This window comes from Euphorbia lathyris, chromosome 4, assembly GCF_963576675.1.
Source record: "Euphorbia lathyris chromosome 4, ddEupLath1.1, whole genome shotgun sequence".
Lineage (NCBI taxonomy): Eukaryota > Viridiplantae > Streptophyta > Magnoliopsida > Malpighiales > Euphorbiaceae > Euphorbia > Euphorbia lathyris.
The window spans coordinates 41,196,073-41,214,805 of NC_088913.1; the positions used below are offsets into that span (position 1 = coordinate 41,196,073).

The following is an 18,733-nucleotide window of genomic DNA, read 5'->3' on the forward strand; positions in this document are numbered from 1 at the left end:
AAGGATTTTTTCTATCATAAGAACACCCTCCATCGTTTCTCCATATCTCTTCAACTGATTCATAATTATCAAGGTTCTATTAAAGAACTCATCAATTGTCTCTGACTCTTTGATCTTAAGTTTTTCATACTCACTTCTCAAGGTTCGCAATCGCACCTTGATTACTTCACCTTTTCGCTTAAAGGATTTTTCAAGAATCTCCATGCTTCCTTCTCTCTCGTTGCAGTAGAAAATTTCACGAACATACTATCATCTGGACACACATGGATTAGAGAGAATGCTTATTGGTCCTTCTTTGTTAACTTCTTCAAATTTCCTATTTGAGCAACGTCAATTCCTCCTTATTATCTGGTTGATCATATACGGTTTCTACCATATCCCACACTTCTTGGGAACCCAACAAAGCCTTCATTATGATGCACCAATTATCATAGTTCTCCTTAAACTATATAATTGCTAGAAGAAAATTCTCTTAAACTACTACTTTTGTTGATAGATATATATTATAAATAAGTCTTCTAAGAAACAATACACCTCTTAATAAATACAGCAAAACAACATAACTCTTGGTAAATCTTTTCAATAATTTTAGAGACATAGAGGGATAAGCGGTGAATATCCAGTGGTTTAGAGGGATATGCTTGCTGTGGAAGAAAAGGTGATCCTGTGAATACTCGATATGGAGGAATATCCAGTGGTTTAGAAGGATATCCATATTGCAGCATACCCAATAGAATATATGCAGTCATCTTGCGACATGCGTTGAGATGGATTGGACCGAATTCTGCAAAATGAATGATATGACTTTTGGTAGAAGATAGGATAATCCGCCGGAGATTTGATGACCGTACGTGGAGAAATATGCCTTAATTTAGGAGCCTTGTCTATCTCTCTTTGGGACGGGGAATTGTGATGATGGTACATTTGGAAAACTAATGAAAAAAGTAGTCGAGTAGTCGATATTATACGGTCCTTAAACTCACCAAGAATTGCAAGAACAAATGGTGGGATTGAATTTGGATAACCACAAACCTAGGACCTTATAATTAAGATGTATTGATTTAGAAATATAAATAAGTTGAGAGTTAAATACATTAAATAATTTGTTTTTACAAAAGTAATGAGAAATAAGCATGCATAGTAAGCAACGAAGAAGAAAAAAACAACAAAACCTTGTTGCAGTCGTCAATGGAGGATCTACAAAGCAGATATTCCCATTCACAATATATATATACATCTCTTCCTTGCAATATTCTCAGTGAGTAAGAGAAATGGTGCAAGCAAATGGGAATTGGGGAAGAGAGAGTGTAATGGTAGTAATGGATACAAATAAAAACAAAGGAAACATGGATGCACTTTACTGGGCACTTAAACATGTGGTTCGCCGCCGAGATACTGTCATTGTTCTCGGAGTTTCCACCGATTTCGCCAAGAAAAATTCTTGCTTTCCTTTGAATATGGGCATTACCATCTCCGGAATTTGTAATTCATCTTTTTTCCATTAATATAATTATATATGTGAATTCGACATACTTAATCTTATAATCATATTAGGGGAAAGATTGGAGTTTTCGACGAGCCAAGGGCAAGGAGAAATTAGACCTAGAGAGCTTGGTCAAGAAATTGAGAGGAAAAAGGAAGAATACCAGAATAATCTTCAACCTTTTTACCGACAGTGCAAGAAAAATCAGGTTTTGTTTAATTCCTCTACCATACTCTTATGTTTTGTCTCATTACTTTTCAATTTTTTATTTTTTATTTTTGATCAGGTGAATATGGAAGTTAAGCTTGCTTTTGGATTTTGTATGGTTGAAGTCACTGTTAAACAAGCTCAAAACTCTAATCCTCGCTGGATTGTATTAGACAGGTATTCATTCCATTCACTAATTCCAATTTCATTTCGGATCTAATTTTAAGTAGATTAGCCCAATTCCTCTAAATGGGTCGTATTTCTATATATCCGTTATTAGTGGCGGAACCAAAACCAAATATTCAGGACGGATGTTGGTGATGTCAAATCTGTCACGACCAGGATTATTATGTTTAGCGATGGAAATATTCATTAATAAATTTGATAATCTATGTCATCTACTCATCTATCCAGCTAGTCAACTCAAATTTAGCTCATATCCTATTCAACAAAACCCTAATATAATTTTGTGTTTGATTCATATTTACGGGTGGCATACACTTTTAACATCTTAATATAGGGTAAAATGGAAGTATGATAAGTATAACAATAATTTCAAATATTCATTTCATTTTATGTTCGAAATAGCAAGTTAATCCACATTCAATCTGAAAATTTAATAATCTAGATTCGACTCAAAAGCTATTCAATAGAAGCGGAGGAAAAGCATTTAGATGTTTTCAATTTTTGTTGATAAAGTCGTTGATATATGGATGCAGCTACTTAAAGAAACACAAGGTAATGATATATGCACAAGTAGGATGCAACATTGCTGTAATGAAAGGAAAAGATGTTGCTACTTTGACACCTGCAAAAGCTCCTCTTCCTCTTCCAAATCAAAATGATCATCTCCAAAAACCTGATGATGAAAATCCAGCTGAGATCTGTTGTGATCAGTCTTACACAAAACCTCAAAGTCCTTGCTGGTATCCATTGTCATGGCGAAGTGGATATCCCCGAGCATTTTCGCAGGCAGAGATGGAATCCATAACGAATGGATTCGCAGTCGAAAATTTTGTTAAAGACACAGATAATGTGAAAGTCTATGAAGGTGTTGTTGAGGGAAGTCCAGTTATTGTGAGGCGATTTTCGGAAAATGATGATCGATTTTGGAGAATGCTAAAGATCCTTTCAAGAGTTAGACACAGGAATATATCAAACCTTGTTGGATACTGCTGCACAGGGACTTGTGCTTTCATGCTTTTTGATTATCCTTGCTTGGGAACTCTTGCATTTAACTTGCTAAGTATGTTCATTTTCCTTGGTGTTTTTAGTTGTCTATTCTTAGTATAATTAACCATTTGGGTGTCTTTTTTGTTTTAGACGATGAATCTGCAGCGAAGAACTTGCCATGGAAAGCAAGATGGTACATTGCAGTGGAAATAGGAGCAAGTTTGAGATACCTTCACGAGGAATGTGTTGAAGGAGAAACTATTGTTCACCTCTCCGTTTCTTCTGCTCATGTTGTTTTCTCCAGCACCTGGTCTACTATGGCAAGTATTTATAACCACTTTTTTTTGAAAGCAAATGAAGTTTATAAACATACCCCAAACTTCAATGACAGAGGCAGTGCAGTGTAAACTTACCCCATTTTTTAGGGTTTTGTTTTAGTTTGTCGGTAACTTTCACGAGTAACCACTTGAAAAATGGCAAAATATTTGAGCTAGAGCAAAAATGATGTCGGTGAAATTGAACCCTCGAAGAAGTTAAGAGTATAATTGAATACGTCAAGATAGGTTAATAACGGATACATGTTTGGTTGTATGAGAATCAAGCATGTATGTATTAAAGTTTGGAATTATGAGTGACTTTTTGTGCTTTTGATTGTGATTGAAGCTTACAAACTTCATAACTGCTGAATGGATCAAGGATGATGATTCTGAAGCCAAGTAAGAAATCCGGTTCTAATATGTAATAAGAGAACTAGAAATAGAAAAGGTAATAATTGAAGATTCTTGTTTGATGGTTAAAGCAGCACAAATCTGAAGGAAGAAGAAGGATGCTCAGTTGATGTACATGATTATGGAATGTTTCTGATTGAGCTCATCACCGGAAAGACTGCTGCTGAGACCAGCTTGATTCAATGGGTAAACATTAAACAATACCCTTCTTGTGTCTTAATTAATTACTATGAAATTAACTGCTAATCTAATTGAAATATAGGCATTACCACTCCTCGAAAACGGTCTAATAAGTGAGGTATTAGATCCAAGATTGGAAGGTATAAATGATATAAGGGTCATTCATATGGTGAAGGCTGCATTACTATGCTTGAAAAATCATAACAACGTTTCTATGAGTGAGGTGAGCTTTGTTATTTGGATTTGTTAACCATATTATAACACCTTAATTATAGTTCAATTTATGCAGGTCTTAGCTGTGGTTCGAGGTGATCAGCTTGCTGTCGCTAAATGCTAACTTCTGTCATAAACCTTGTATCTTTCAGTATGGTTTCAACAAGAGTTTAATCAATTTCATGTATATTTTGTTAATAACAATGTATAATAAATAGAAACTTGTTCCAAATTCAAGGGGAAAAAATCCAAATAATGCCCCAAAGTGCATATTTACCTCTAATGTAGAAAAATATTAAAAAATAAAATCCTTCATGTTTTCAATTTGGTGCAATTTTAAGCTAACATAACAATACATGAAGCAATTTTAAACTCAGGTAAAACAACTTATAAAACGAGATTCTTACTTGTACTTAGAGACGAAAGTAGAGGGTACCCCGAGCAACCACCCATGATATAGAGGTGTTTCTGCCTCCCCCATCCATTCTTTTTCATTGGTGGGATGGTGATTGCACCCAGTAAAAAGGTTATATGTTTTATTTTATTTGCTCTGGCATAGACCAAAACACCGTCGTTTGAACCTTAGCAGACTAAAAACAATTAAAGACTGACTTCACAACTCGTGTCAAGTCAAAATTACTCCACTTTGGAAACGTCAGAGGCCAAACTTTTACTACTTAAATAGAGGATATATATATACTTCCTCAAAAATGTTAGGAATAAATTTACATTTTATCTCAAAATTAAAAGATTAATATTGCATACCCACCTTCAGTTTCCTAGTGTATGTGGTTGGTTTGCTTTTTATGCTAATAAAGTTTGTTTCCAATGAAAGTGGCAATGCAAGGAAAAATAATATATCTGATTTCATCAGGTAATGCTATGCTTACCAGGAAAGGGTCTGTGATTGTTTACAAACAAGTGTTGGGTCTTATGTAACAACAATATCCAGAGTTTGAATTGCCTTCTTTTAGTTTCAGTTTCTTTAATCATATTTCCAACGTAAAGTAAACTACTTAAGCTGCCACATACATGCATATATTGTGACTAACAACACTTGGGTTTCCTATGCAACTATCTAATAATGATGACGTTCAAAACTAGTGAACTCTAACATATTCAGATGACCAAGTATAAAATGCATATCCAGAGAACAGAAGGAAAAGTCCATATCCACAACTCAAACATCAAATTCAATAATTTCGAAATGGTGGTTCATATATTCCCTCATTTCTCAGTTCCGTATTCATTTGTCTTGGCCAAGTTTTCCTTCTCTTTTACCCATTATATGATCATAACCACTTTACTAGTTGCAATTTGGTACTTCGCTATCAGGTCGAACCATGTCTATCTGATAGACTTCGTCTGCTATCTTCCAGGAGATACGCTACGTACCCCGATCACCAACTTCATAGAACATCTTGTTCTCTGTGGCGTTTTCAGTAAAGAGGGCATTATTTTTCAAGAAAAAGTTTTGAATAGATCAGGAGTTGGAGATGAAGCTTGCTTCCCTCTGGCACTTCATGAGCTACCAGCTGATGACACTTATATTTCTTCGCGGAACGAAGTGGAAGAAGTTCTCTTTACTATTGTCAAGGATCTTCTTTCTAAACACAAAGTAAATCCTAAAAGCATTGATATTCTGATATCAAACTGCAGCCTGTACTGTCCTACTCCATCTATTACCGCAATGATCATAAACAAGTTTGGATTCAGAAGCAACATAAAGAGCATCAGCCTAAGTGGAATGGGGTGCAGTGCTGGACTTTTGTCGATAAGTTTGGCAAAAGAACTTCTCAAAGTTCATCATAATTCATTGGCTTTGGTCTTAAGTATGGAAGCTGTAACTCCCAATGGTTACGGAGGGAATAACAAATCGATGTTGGTTGCCAACACGATATTTCGAATGGGGGGAGTTGCTATTCTGTTGTCGAACAAGAAGCAAGACAAGAGGAAAGCACACTACCAGCTTCAGCACTTAGTCCGAACCCACATTGGATCCAACGACCAAGCTTACACCTCTGTCTATCAACAAACGGATGAGGATGGGCATACGGGTGTGTCCCTTTCAAGGGCACTTCTGCAATCTGCAGGCCATGCTTTAAGGACTAATATATCAGAGTTAGGGCCACTTACATTGCCTTTCTCTGAGCAGCTCCGATACGGGTGGTCGTTAATTAGCAGGAAGATTTGGGTTGCGGCAAGAAAGAATGAGATGTATGTGCCCAAGTTCAAGAAAGCTTTTGAGCATTTCTGCATTCATGCTGGAGGAAGGGCGATAATTGATGCTGTAGAGAGTAACCTCAAGCTGCACAAGGAAGATGGAGAAGCTTCAAGGATGACATTGTATAGATTTGGTAATACTTCATCTTCTTCAATTTGGTATGAACTAAGCTATCTGGAAGCCAAGGGGAAGGTGAAGAAAGGGGATCGGATTTGGCAAATAGCCTTCGGTAGTGGCTTCAAGTGTAACACTGCAGTTTGGAAATCAATTTCCAATATCAAATTAGATAAGACAAATGTTTGGTCAGATCGAATTCATCTGTATCCTGTAGAGCTGCCAAATACGCAGTGACAAGCTACAACTTCGATGCTACAGGACTCTTCTGATGTGTTCCTGATGACATCCTAGCACTAAGCTCTTATATATAAGATTAGGCTATGAAAAATATTCCTCTTTTTCTTCTAATATACTACTGTACCACTAGAACTGCATCCTCTTTTTCTTGCAATTATCTATCTGATTAGTTGGTGAAACTGAGCTACACTAAGACTCAACAGATCATTATCCAATATGCTCATCTCTGTTAATGTTCTGAAGCTATTCTACATAAAGGTGAACCGCAATGTATTTCCCATAATTATCACAATGCATTCCTCTATGATGATAGGATTTATTCTACCTGAAGCTATTCTTCAAAAAGCAACAGTTACAAAACAATTGGAAATAGAATAGAAGAATATGCTTAGCCTTGAACCTAGGGTAGGTCCACCACTCTCAGGTAGCAAAAAGAGATTCTTACCAGCTATGTTGTAGCCTTCTGTTTACAGTGAAATCAAATCCGGTCACCCAGCTCAACATATACCTGAACATTCTTGCTGCTTCTTTTTATGCTCTCATAAGACGGGCACATGCTCCAACCCCAACAACAAATAACTTAAAGACAGAGTACCTGATGGCCAAGAAGCCGAATTTCTGAATCTGTACTTTGATTCTGCAAAATAACTTATTCTGGTGGGATGGAATCATTAAAATCCAGCAAGATAAATTCTTAGTTTTCTCCATCTGTTTCACGCAGAAGCCATTTAGCTAATTAATCATTTGGATGGATTTTGATTCTATTTTCTGTGGCAAAAATAATGCTTTTTGCAACTTTCTCCTATGAAAGAAATATAACCAGAAACAATAATATAAGCACCAAGAAAAAGAGTGTAACAAATCAATAAAATGTATCAACTTCAGCTAAGATTCAGAAAAGAAAAATCATGCAAAATATATTGAATAAACTATCTTTTTGTCAAACCAAATCATTTTCAGTCTAAGCATAGAGACCTATGTGCATAGAACAAAACTGACCTTGAAGAAACTTGAGACCAGGTGAAACAGGATTCTCAAGCTGCATAACTTACAAAAGATGTAGATTTAGAATGCAATCAGTAAACTGCACATCGTGTAAGACAAACTCTACATCAAAATGTCATGAACCACATTGACAATGGAGAGATCTCTTCATATCACTAATTCTTCAATATGCATCTTTTATGAAGTTACTATTACCAAGTATGTACTTGTGTTGTTGGTAGTGATATCAAGATTCTAAAGAGGTTTATTGCACAAACTATCAACACAAAGAAGTGGAACCACCTGAGAGCATATACAAAATGACAAAGATACTAGTTCATGCACAGGCATATGCAATTATAGCGTTGGAGTGTTTGACCAGTAGTAACTTCCAGACTTCAATAAAATGTCACTTCATAAAAAAAAAAAATAGTTAGATCGCCTATTATATTAAGTAAAAAATTGGGTCTGTTTGTTGGTTGCATTTAAACCCCTTTTTTATTAGTATGCTTTGGTAAAAAAACTGTTTGTACACTACTTCACCATCCTAGTCCTCAAAGCAGCTTTTGGCCACTACTTCATAAAAAAACTGTTTGCATGCGGGGTGAGATACAACTCAAGGAAGCAAAAGAGGGTCAATTCAAAGATGATCAAACACGGCAGCGGAGAAGCTGCAAGACACAGTGCATAAGCACTGGTGTGATTGCACCAGTGCTTCAGAAAGCAGAATGCAGCACCAAATAGCATGGTGCGATGACACCAAGCCTTCCTGCAGGGGAGATGCCCAATTTACTTACTTTGTGCCAACTTTGTCCCTCTTTTAATTTGTCAGGGTTTTATTAGTAATTGTAGTAACACGCTTTATTTTAGGGTTTCAACTCCCCTCTTTCCTTTTGTTATGAACTTCATCAATCAAATTGAAGAACTTAAGGTATCTTTGCCGCAGAAGTTTGAGGTTTCCCTTGTAAGCTTGTGAAGCTTGGTCATCTTTTCTTTGTTGATCTGGGGTTAAAATCAACACCATTCTTTCTCCCAATCCCTCTCTGTATCAGATGATTCGAGAAACTAGCTGCAACAGCAACCTCAAAAGGACCCCAAAATAGGTAGGATCACCAGTTCCACTGTGATATTAAGTATTTGAGGTCATCATATTAGATGATCACTGACTTAAATATTAAGTTAAGATAGCTCAAACTAGATCAACAAAAAAATAATAAATAAAGGAACCTCAACTAATATTGGGATTGAAATATGTTATATATACAGTTCTAAGAGCTCCAACTGCTAGAATTATCTCAGGATGAACACCAAAAATTTGAATACCTGGAAGTCTTTTAAGTTTCAAACTCGCCTAGATCTAGCAAGATTTCAGGGCTTTTGACATTAGGTGTTGCCTGGACAAGATCTCAGCGATAAGCTGGCGACCATATAAGTGAGAATTCTTAAGAATCAAGTTTCTTGTTGAAGAATCAACAAAATAACCTTGGCCAGACATCCACTGGAGCAATTGGAGAAGCAAGTCCTTCTTTTCAGGTTCTGCGATATAACGTGAGATAGCCATCTGAAATACTTCCTGAGCAAAAAAAAAAAAAAAATCAGAAAAAGTAAAAATACAGCCAAGTAGCAGTTAAGGGTAAGAATGCAAAGGGGTACAGGAACGCAGATTCAGAGGTAAATGCCACGTTCAACCCTTGAGACTTGATGTAGTATAGTAATAGCAACTAATTATTGAGCAATTAAAGACTAGTTCTCTCAAGTTACTTGTTCCAGGTGCACTCATGCTATCACAAGCAAAGGTTTTCCCCAATCAGTCATTTTGCTGCATATTATTCCAAATTGATTTTATAACCTAAGTTGAGGGAATTGCCAATACTAAGAAACCTTTATCTAGTCTGTCAGTGTTAGCGAGGAGGTGGATGGGAATGATAGGCACAGGATTGGGCCTAGAGTATTAAGGGTCTATAAGATGAGGAAGGAAAAATGGGGACAAGTGTGAAGCTAGTATTAGTTGTCCTTTGTTAGAGTGTGTGTCTGTACTGAGGGGGCTATGTCCGTGAGAGTGGGTTATACCTAGCTGTCACTCACTGTACATCAGTTCAGTAGCCTATTCCTAAAATAAATCAGTATTTCTATAATCTCAAGTTCATTCCTTCTTGATTCTGTTCTTATACTTCTCTGTTAAGTGTTTTCTATCACTCAACCTGTGCAATTTATGCATACGCAGATCAATAATTCACTTAGGTATGTACATCCAAGGGTGCATAGTTCATTCGTTCTAGCCTAAAAGGAGTCACTGTGTAAGAAAATAGGAGAGAAACCTGCTCATACAAGAAAAAAATAAGGATATGCTTTCTTCTTGCTTTCTTTTATCTCTTTGCTTTTTCTTAATTTCTTTCCCTTCCTAGTAGTGTCACGAGGTATACATGTGTTTCATAGCTTTTTCCCTTTTCAGTGGTGATTCCATTTTGTATATCATGCTTTAGATTATATTACAATTAAGCCAAAGCATTCTAGAATCTCAGCATTAAGGCACCTGGCACCATACATAGCAGAGTTGATAACACTATCTTAACATTCAAACACCAATACATAGCAGAATTGCTAAAATTAATTTTAACATGGATCCAATCAAAGGCATCTGCAAGATGGACAGTGTGGCATTCTTCTGACTTCATTAAGACTGGAAAAATCAAGAGTCAGGCAGATTCAAATCGTTTTTGAGCTATACGATCTGATGACTTTAAATCAAAACTATTATCCATCCAAATCGCATAATTTGGAACCAGGGTGGTTTACATTTTAAAACAGTTGCAGCCATCCTGCAACCTTCACTAACTAGTGTCGTGAGTTCCCCATAATATTACCCATGAATTAAAACATAATAATTATAAACAAGGAGGGGGTTAAGTAAAAGCCATTCTTTTTTTTAAATAACTAACCAGAAACAGATTCATGCAAGTCTATCAGCATTTACCTGATCAATCTTGTACCCAGAAACATGAATAGCTTTCATAACATCATTTATCAAATTGATATTCCCCAGCTTCATGAATGCATTTGCAAACTTCTTTATAGCAGCTTGAGAAATCGAATCAGCATTATCCTGACAAGAAAAGTTAAAGTAAGCAATGAAACTCAGGAGAAACAATATATTAGATACTCAAAAGAAGAACAATCAACAGTACAAGGACAAAATATGTGGAAGAAGAAGCAAACAAACACCAAGTTTTTATGGTGCCATTTGGAACAACTGATTAGGCAGTATTAATTATTAAGTCCAAAAAATCATGCTGAAAAAAGTAGGCCCTACGAAATTCAAATGAAAGTAGCAATAGCATAAGGAAAGAAATCACAATCTAAAAACAATCAAGGAACACCAAACACATCTTTCAGCCATAAACACCGCCAATCTGAAAAGGAACATTTTTGGTCAGCTCAACATACCCAAAATCAAAGCAATCATACAGCCTGGATTATAACTGTCAACAGCTATAGGATCCCTCCATTGGTAAAAGTTCTTTGGATGACTTGATTGCTTCAGATATAAGATTTGAAATCCTTTTTCCTCCAGAGTCCAGACACAGTATAGAACCATCTTTATCATTTACCACAAGAAAATAAACCATACCTTGACTACAACATATGCATCCTTGAGAAGCCGTCCAGCGATAAGTATGTGCAGAATCTTCTCATGCAGGGATTTGCACATTGTCCTCTTTCCATATTTCAATATAGTATAAACAGAAAAGGCTTCTGCGTGGGCTTTGGTTTTACCAAGATGAAAGATCAACGAGGAACAAAGTTCCTAAAAAAAACATAAAGTTAAAAGCTTTGAACTCATAATCCTTGTTTTTGACATTTGAAAATCTAAATGAAAAGATCAAACCATTATCTAAATAGATGGGCCAATATTAAAGATACGAAAATGATGCATTCCTCTGAATTTTACAAGGTATTTGAAGCCTGTCATAGATTAATATAAGATCTATGATTGGAGCTTAACTATGAGCTTAAGCTTTTGGTTCAAACGGTTCCATGACATGGTATCAGAGCCTCTTGGACCAAACGGTCGAGGGTTCAAGTCCTGGCAACCTCATTAAACACCACATGGTGGGATAGACCTGTGTTGTAAACCCTGCAAGCCCAAGGGGCATTTGCGTGTGGGGTGTGTCAGAGATTAATATAAGATCTATGATTGGGCCTTAACTATCAGCAAGCTTTTGGTTCAAACGGTTCCATGACAAAGCCAAATGTAGACATACAAGAAATTTTTGAATCAATTGGAAAGTTCAAAAATATTCTGCTGATCCACGTGTGAATGTCGCAAAAGTTTAGTACTTTACACTGTTGAAAGGGAGCTTATTAAATAAGCTTCCCTAAACTTCCACATCATCCTACTCCAGCTTTCAGGTGCTAAAAGCCAATTACTATTCATGCAATTAAGACCAGGCAAAAAAAAAAAAAAAAAAAAAACTAAAGCTTATTCTTAGTCTTCATGAAACTGATTAATAATTCTGCGTCATGGAGCTCTGTGCTCATGTTTGAAGTCTCTCTCCTAGTCACTAAGAAAGGGATAAAAGAAACACGTTTCAAGCAAGTCAAAGCTCATGCAAATAGGAGTGGAAGAAACAATTCTGATGTGTTGCCCTGCAAGGGCCCCTAGTGAAGAAGAATGTTGGTCCTCCTTTGTCTTCACAGAAGCTATAAAAAGATGTTTCTTGCGTTACATCTTAAACATACAAAATGTAGATGGGGCAAGATGTAATTGACGGATGCAACTTGTGGATGTCCATGATAATGAGTACAATACAAACACAATATACTATGAAGGACTTCCAATGTACTAAAAAAGAAAGGTAACAAATATAAATGAAAGATTCTTCAAAGCTTTCAAAGAGTAAACATACTTCTTCAGGCTTGTGGCCTTTCCTATGCATGTCCTCCATTGTACGATAAGCAAGCAGATATAATTTCTGCTTACGGAAATATTTAATTAGGATATGGAAAGTATTATAATTAGGAGTAATTGCTAGTTCATCCATTTTTTTCATTGTATGCATCACATTGTCCATGTCCCCTGCTCTGCAGTAGGCACATAGCATTGTATTTAATATAACCACATCATATTTGTCATATTTGGCCTCAAAATCCTTAGCCAGTTGCTTTGCCTCTTCCAGAAGCCCTCCTCGGCAATATGCTGAAATCATGATACTGTGAGCATATCCATCTGCAAGTGGCTAAAAGGTTAATCTTATAGCTAAAAGAAAGCATGAAAATTATAGCTTACAGATCAAAAAATAGGTCAGAAAGCTCATTATGCAAGTAAAAGAAGTCATCGAATAAAGTGAGAGACCAACATTAAGAGTTATACACATAACAGAAGATAATGCTTGCATGGAATTTCCTGACATTGTTACAATACTGACCACAACCCTATATTCTATGTGAAGCAAAACTTCAACAAGTAGTATTACAAACTCTCAAGGGAATATCACAAGAGCAAGCAAAATGAAAAAAAGAAGAAATATTTCATGATCCCATAGCAAAATAATTCAGAACACCAACTTCAATAATATCTTAATTTCACGACGAATAAATAATATTCAGCTTGGCATTCAATTTCGAGAAGTAAATACTACATGGTACATGAATTATAACAGATAGGAGCGGGAATATCCTATCAAGTTTATAAGGCTTAAAGAGATATACCAGATTTAACGTCTTTTTCCTTCATTTCATAGAAAACTGATCTTGCTTCATTTACATGCCCAGATTTTGAAAGTCCATCCATCAATAAACAGTAGGGCATCTGTAAAGTAATTTCATACAATTAACTACAGAAGTACAGAAAAGGGAAATATAAGTATATGAGTAGCTAATTGGGGAAAAAAACTGATATTAGATCAGTACATATAAACATAGAAGCACAATTCATTTCTCACTTTTATAGAATGAATAAGCTGCATTGACAATGACAAATCATCATAAGCTAGGCAATTTTTTAGTCAATAAATCTATTATCAATTTGTCATACAAATACTAGACAGTTAGAGATTCGCTAGAAATACGTGCATACCACATAATAAATCTTCCTAAAAGATAGCATTAACTATAAATTTGTTTCAACTCTTCTAGCTTTCCATGACGAGGGTGAAAATGAAGCTGCAAACTTATATAAACATGATATTCTGAATTTGGTTTACCTCATCTTTTGCATAGCCCAAAGCGTCCAGTTTAACTAGTAGCTCTCTAGATTTTTCAAATAAGCCTCCTCTAACATAAACCTTTAACAAAGTTGTCCATATTACCTGGAATCATTTCAATTCAATTCAGGAACATCAACAAAGATCTCAAAAAAAAAAAAAAAAAAAAAAGAAGTGAATCAATGATTGTATGTTAAATGAGAGAAAATCACAAATTCAATATGACTGGACTTATGAATTAGCTAGACATAACTTAAGCTTCAAATGAAATTTTAAGCACATCAAATTGGCTTCTAGGTTAAAGCTTGTGACGTGAGAGTGATTTGTTAATGGTATAAACCAACATAGAAAGTTGAAAATATACACCTAAAGGATAACAAGAATTTTACTGACCGCTAAAAGGTAACTTTTTTTTTTAAAACAATGAGAATAGAGCTATGATAGAGGAAAGATATTCCAATACTTGTTTCACATAAAGCATTAGTGTCCATCACAAATAATGTTTATAATCCATCTACCAATTTTTGCACCACTAGATAAGTTTATACAAATTGTATGACTAGGTTGAATAACCTAATGATGAATTGCATGCAAAAATGGTGAATAGAAACAAAGCAGAGGACAAATAATGAGAATCAAGAAGATGGCAATGTTGGTTGTTCTTTCTTCAAAAAATGATTGTCATTTTAAATTTCCTGAGCATCCAATTGAAAAGTGTATAAACTGGTAAACTAATGATTATGATCTATGTGGCCTTTCCTTTGCCACATAATTTTTTCCTACAAATTTTCCTAAGATTCAGACACCTATCAGTCCACAGAATAAGCTTGCCATATTTGGAGCAACAAATACAGAATCGACCTAATACATTGCACACTGAATAAACACAAAAAGCTAAACTGAACATCATTGCTAAAATAGTGGCAAGATAAACATGACACAAACCTTATTTGGTACTAACCCTGACAATTTCAAGTCTTGCACCAACTCCTCAGCCTTCTTGTAGTTTCCATCGGAAGAGTAAGCATTTAGTAAAGAGCTATAATGATAGAGATTAGGCAAATGACCTTCATTTTTCATCTGATCAAAATAATTCTGTGCTTCTTCACATCGGTTATTTGAAGCACAAACTGCCAGAAGTGTCCCATACATCACACTGTCTATCTGTAATCCGTTGTACTTTAGTTCTTGTACAAAGATCAATGCCTTAGAATAGCCATCATTGAGTTTAATGCAACCTGTAAGCAGCTAAGGATCACAGAAGACACCAGTGATGAAGAGAAATGAAAGCAGACAATTCTTTTATTTTCCTAGTAAACTAAGTGTAAGTGTAACTGAAACTGAAACAAGCAAATCATTTAGCTTTTTGTAAGAATTAAACTTGATGAAAGAAGTGTAATGACTCGATCCAGAGGGGTTGGCGCCAGGGTGGAAGGCCTGAGAAAGGAGCGGCCCTAAAGGATGGTGATGGGAGCAGGAATGAACTAGATCCCACATTGGGAATGGAGGAGTGACTGAATTATATAAGTACGTACATTTCCAATATATGTAGACGTGTTTTAAAGTCGTGAAGCCTAAAGAATGGGACTTAGGCCAAAGCGGAGAATATCAACATGGTATTGGGTCAAACAGTTACAATTGGTACCAAAGTCGGTCTCCATGTACGATGTGTAGGCCTATAACGACCCAATCCTGAGGAGTGACGTTGGGTGGAAGGCCTGAGCAAATAGCACTCTAAAGGATGGCGATGGGACAGAATTGAACTGAATCCAACATTGGAAATTGAGAGAGAGAGAGTGACTAGGGTAAGATGTGTTTCCAATACATATAAATGTGTTTTCAAGTCGGAGACCCTAGGAATAGGACTTGGGCCAAAGTGGACAATATCTACGTGGTATTGGGTCAGGTTGTTACAAAGAAAAAAACTTATCCCAAACTGGAAACACTAGCAATAGCATTATGAATTGACATATAAAATTTCATAATTTCTACATATATTTAGAGGCACATTTTTTATATCAATTTATCAAATAAAATTACTACTGAAACACTTTGGTTGTCTCTCTGTCTGTCCCCAAACAATAGCCTACTTTGCTTTTCACTGTCCCAAACATATACCAATTCCTCTATAAGAATATAGTCAATTCATTAGTTCTCTATTATGCCTCTATTTAGCATGCATTGTTATGAATAAATGAACTAATATATTAAGTTGTGCTAGTTAGAATGACAAATTATACCCTACTTCTAGCCAACTCCGTAATATTAAATTCCATAATCATTGCATGTTAATTTAATGTTTCTTGGATCAATAAACCTAGTTATTGATCATTTCTATTAATATGGGTGTAATACAGGAAAAATGCACTCTTTTAGCTATATGAACTAAGTCTTCAATTTGTGTGAAAATAATTATAATCTATGGTTTTTGGACAGACCGTAATTTTTTATAAATCAAGGATTTGTCTAACCTGATATCTAAATTCTAAATCATTTCGTAACTTCAAAATTTTGCTAGAAGAATATGGTAAGTCTGTTTGGGGGTGAGTTTGGCACAATAATAAATTTGTTGCCAAATCATGGGTTGAAGGAAAATGGCTCTTTGCAAATGGCTAGTTAGGGCCAAATTCAATAAGCAACCCTTCATTAACCCTCGCAAAGCAGGGAACGTCTTGAACTATGGATGCCTTAATAAGTTAAGAAACTGCAGAACGTATTTCCAATATAATGTTCCAGACAAGCCAAAGTCAGCTCTTCTATAAGTCTCCAAACAAAAGTGGCAGTGAACTTCAATTTTTGATACAGATGGTGTCCCACATGAGTTGGTTGTTATTATCAAAATCGTGCAAAAAAAAATGGTGTTTAATAGTAAATAAATAAATAAATAACCATAAAGTACTAAAAGTGAATTTGGCATACCGTACTATATGTAATAGCATCAGGCGTTAGACCATTCTGTTTCATCTTATGAAACAGTTTAACACTGTTATCAAACTTGGCACTCCGAACCAAGCAACTAAGAAGAGAATTACATATGAAGACATTACTTTTGATTGATTCATCAGGGATGCCATTATAGATTTCTAGTGCCTTTTTAGCATTGAGGCTTTTTCCCATGAACTTTATGTAACTGCTATAGGAAGAGGCACTTATTTTACTATGCTGTTGCATCCAATCAAAGAGCTGCGATAATTCCAAAAGTAAGACAAAATGATTATTTTGATAATTATTCAAATAAATGAAATTGCGATGTGAAGATATGATCTTACTGAAACTGACCCAATCCATTTATTTTAATATTACTTTTGGTATTAAAATAATAATTTCACCAATACTTGAGTGTAATAGTAAATTCATAATTATTTACAAATACCATCACATAGCAAGGCCACTACAATAACAATGAAAATGATTTAGCATTGCTAAAATGATTGTTAAATCTTAAGATTAATCTGAAACTGAATTTCAAAGACAAAAACATCCGGACATCACATTTATAAGAATGCACTTTAAAAACACACAAATAGAGTTCAAAGTCAACATCAATTAAAAAGACATATGTGAATTAAAACACTCCCAGCAACATGTCAGCATTTAAAAAGTAGGAGACTATGAAAAATTATTCCATGCAAAGCCGATAAGAAAATAAAGAATACTGTTTATTGAAGTTGACAAACTGAAGAAACAGAACAAGCACAGCAGGTGTTAAACATATCAAGGTTAATTAAACATGCAAATCACAGCCACATAAAATACCAGATAACTCCAGATATCATGTGAATAGAAACAAACAACAATTTGCATGTAAAAGTGAAGTACCACATTTTTAAGTCATAGCACCTGAGAAAGATCCTTCCATCTGTTTTGCTTTCCAAAATTCCTTAAAATGACATTCAAGTCTTGCACCTTCAGTATCCCTCCTAACCTGTAAATGAAGAATGGAAATATATTTTCAGTCACAAAAAGCTAAGAATCAACTGCTGAATTGGATAACTATAGTACTTAAAGAAGCAAGTGATTAATAGAATATCACTGGTTGGTGGGAGGGCTACCCAATTTGAGTAGCCAAGATCCCTCCATGCCTCCAATGACTCAAAAATTTAAAATTAATGAACAGAAATTCCCGTAAGTCATTTTCGTTCTCATTTTGGATAGGCAAAAAATTCCTAAAAGTCCAATAAGAGTTTAGTTTCTCAAAGCCAGGTTGACATGTGTAACTACAAAAACCATGGTAAATTACCAAAATCAAAATACCTATTTCATAAATTACGAACATGCTTTCTGAAAGCCTGTCTACTCCAGTGGAAACAATAAAAATTTATTGTTTAAAATTCAGATGAAAGAACATATAACAATCAAAATCTGCATAGCAGACAGTAGTAGTAATTTGCCACTATCAATCAAACCCAATCCATACACATTGACAACATCAATCTAATCTATTAAAACATACGAGATTTCCAAATTCAACTATAATGTCATGATTCAATTGACGCAAATCGTACATGTGGATAGATATTAACAATTAATAAAAACAATCAGTCAAATAAATCACTCCCCCAAAAGTGAAGGTACAATAAGCAAAGAAAACCTTTGAAGAGCGGAATGCCAATCAGGAGAATCTTGAACCTCGAGAATGGCAGCTTGTCTGGCCAAGTAGGGCTTGGAGTGACGCCTTTGTGCAGGAACTTCACAGTTTGGGGACTTGGTCAATGGAAGAGGCGGAGGCTCATTCGGAATTTGTTGGAGAAGTGGAGTTGCTGTAGTAGGTGCAGCTGCAGAAATTCGATGACTATTGTTTGTTCTAGTAGGAATGGAGGGAAAAGACAAGGGTTTCGGGCAAGTAAAATTATAGTAAAACGCAGTCCCTGTAACTGATAACTCCATTTTTGCTCTCTATAGCTTTACCGAGAGCTATCCTACAACTTCAGAGGTGGTTTTATTTATTTCAATGGCCTATGCTTGAGTTTTGTTTGTACCAAAA

At 35.4% G+C, this 18,733-nt stretch overlaps 3 protein-coding genes across 4 annotated transcripts; 2 read left to right on the forward strand and 1 right to left on the reverse strand.

The window, feature by feature from the left end:
* Positions 1-1,271: 1,271 nt before the first annotated feature.
* LOC136227151 (serine/threonine-protein kinase CDG1-like) lies at positions 1,272-4,210 on the forward strand. Its single transcript, XM_066015847.1, has 9 exons — positions 1,272-1,482; positions 1,555-1,691; positions 1,770-1,867; positions 2,410-2,936; positions 3,014-3,183; positions 3,527-3,579; positions 3,663-3,777; positions 3,854-3,994; positions 4,061-4,210. The coding sequence occupies exons 1-9, from the start codon at positions 1,272-1,274 to the stop codon at positions 4,106-4,108; spliced, it is 1,500 nt and encodes a 499-aa protein (XP_065871919.1). The 3' UTR covers positions 4,109-4,210.
* Positions 4,211-4,875: 665 nt separating this feature from the next.
* Positions 4,876-6,934, forward strand: LOC136226643 (3-ketoacyl-CoA synthase 7). The gene has a single exon (XM_066015251.1). The coding sequence runs from the start codon at positions 5,108-5,110 to the stop codon at positions 6,557-6,559; it is 1,452 nt and encodes a 483-aa protein (XP_065871323.1). The 5' UTR covers positions 4,876-5,107; the 3' UTR covers positions 6,560-6,934.
* A 1,823-nt stretch (positions 6,935-8,757) lies between these two features.
* Positions 8,758-18,733, reverse strand: LOC136226641 (pentatricopeptide repeat-containing protein At1g10910, chloroplastic). 2 transcript variants are annotated; one of them, XM_066015249.1, is made up of 10 exons: positions 18,341-18,733; positions 17,590-17,674; positions 16,669-16,932; positions 14,695-14,997; positions 13,750-13,854; positions 13,256-13,355; positions 12,454-12,773; positions 11,175-11,351; positions 10,521-10,649; positions 8,758-9,119 (listed from the first exon to the last, which is right to left on the reverse strand). In XM_066015249.1, the coding sequence occupies exons 1-10, from the start codon at positions 18,634-18,636 to the stop codon at positions 8,904-8,906; spliced, it is 1,995 nt and encodes a 664-aa protein (XP_065871321.1). In that variant the 5' UTR covers positions 18,637-18,733; the 3' UTR covers positions 8,758-8,903. The 2 variants fall into 2 exon arrangements, with proteins under 2 accessions (XP_065871321.1, XP_065871322.1); XM_066015250.1 differs by lacking the exon at positions 18,341-18,733 and having other exon boundaries at positions 17,569-17,635.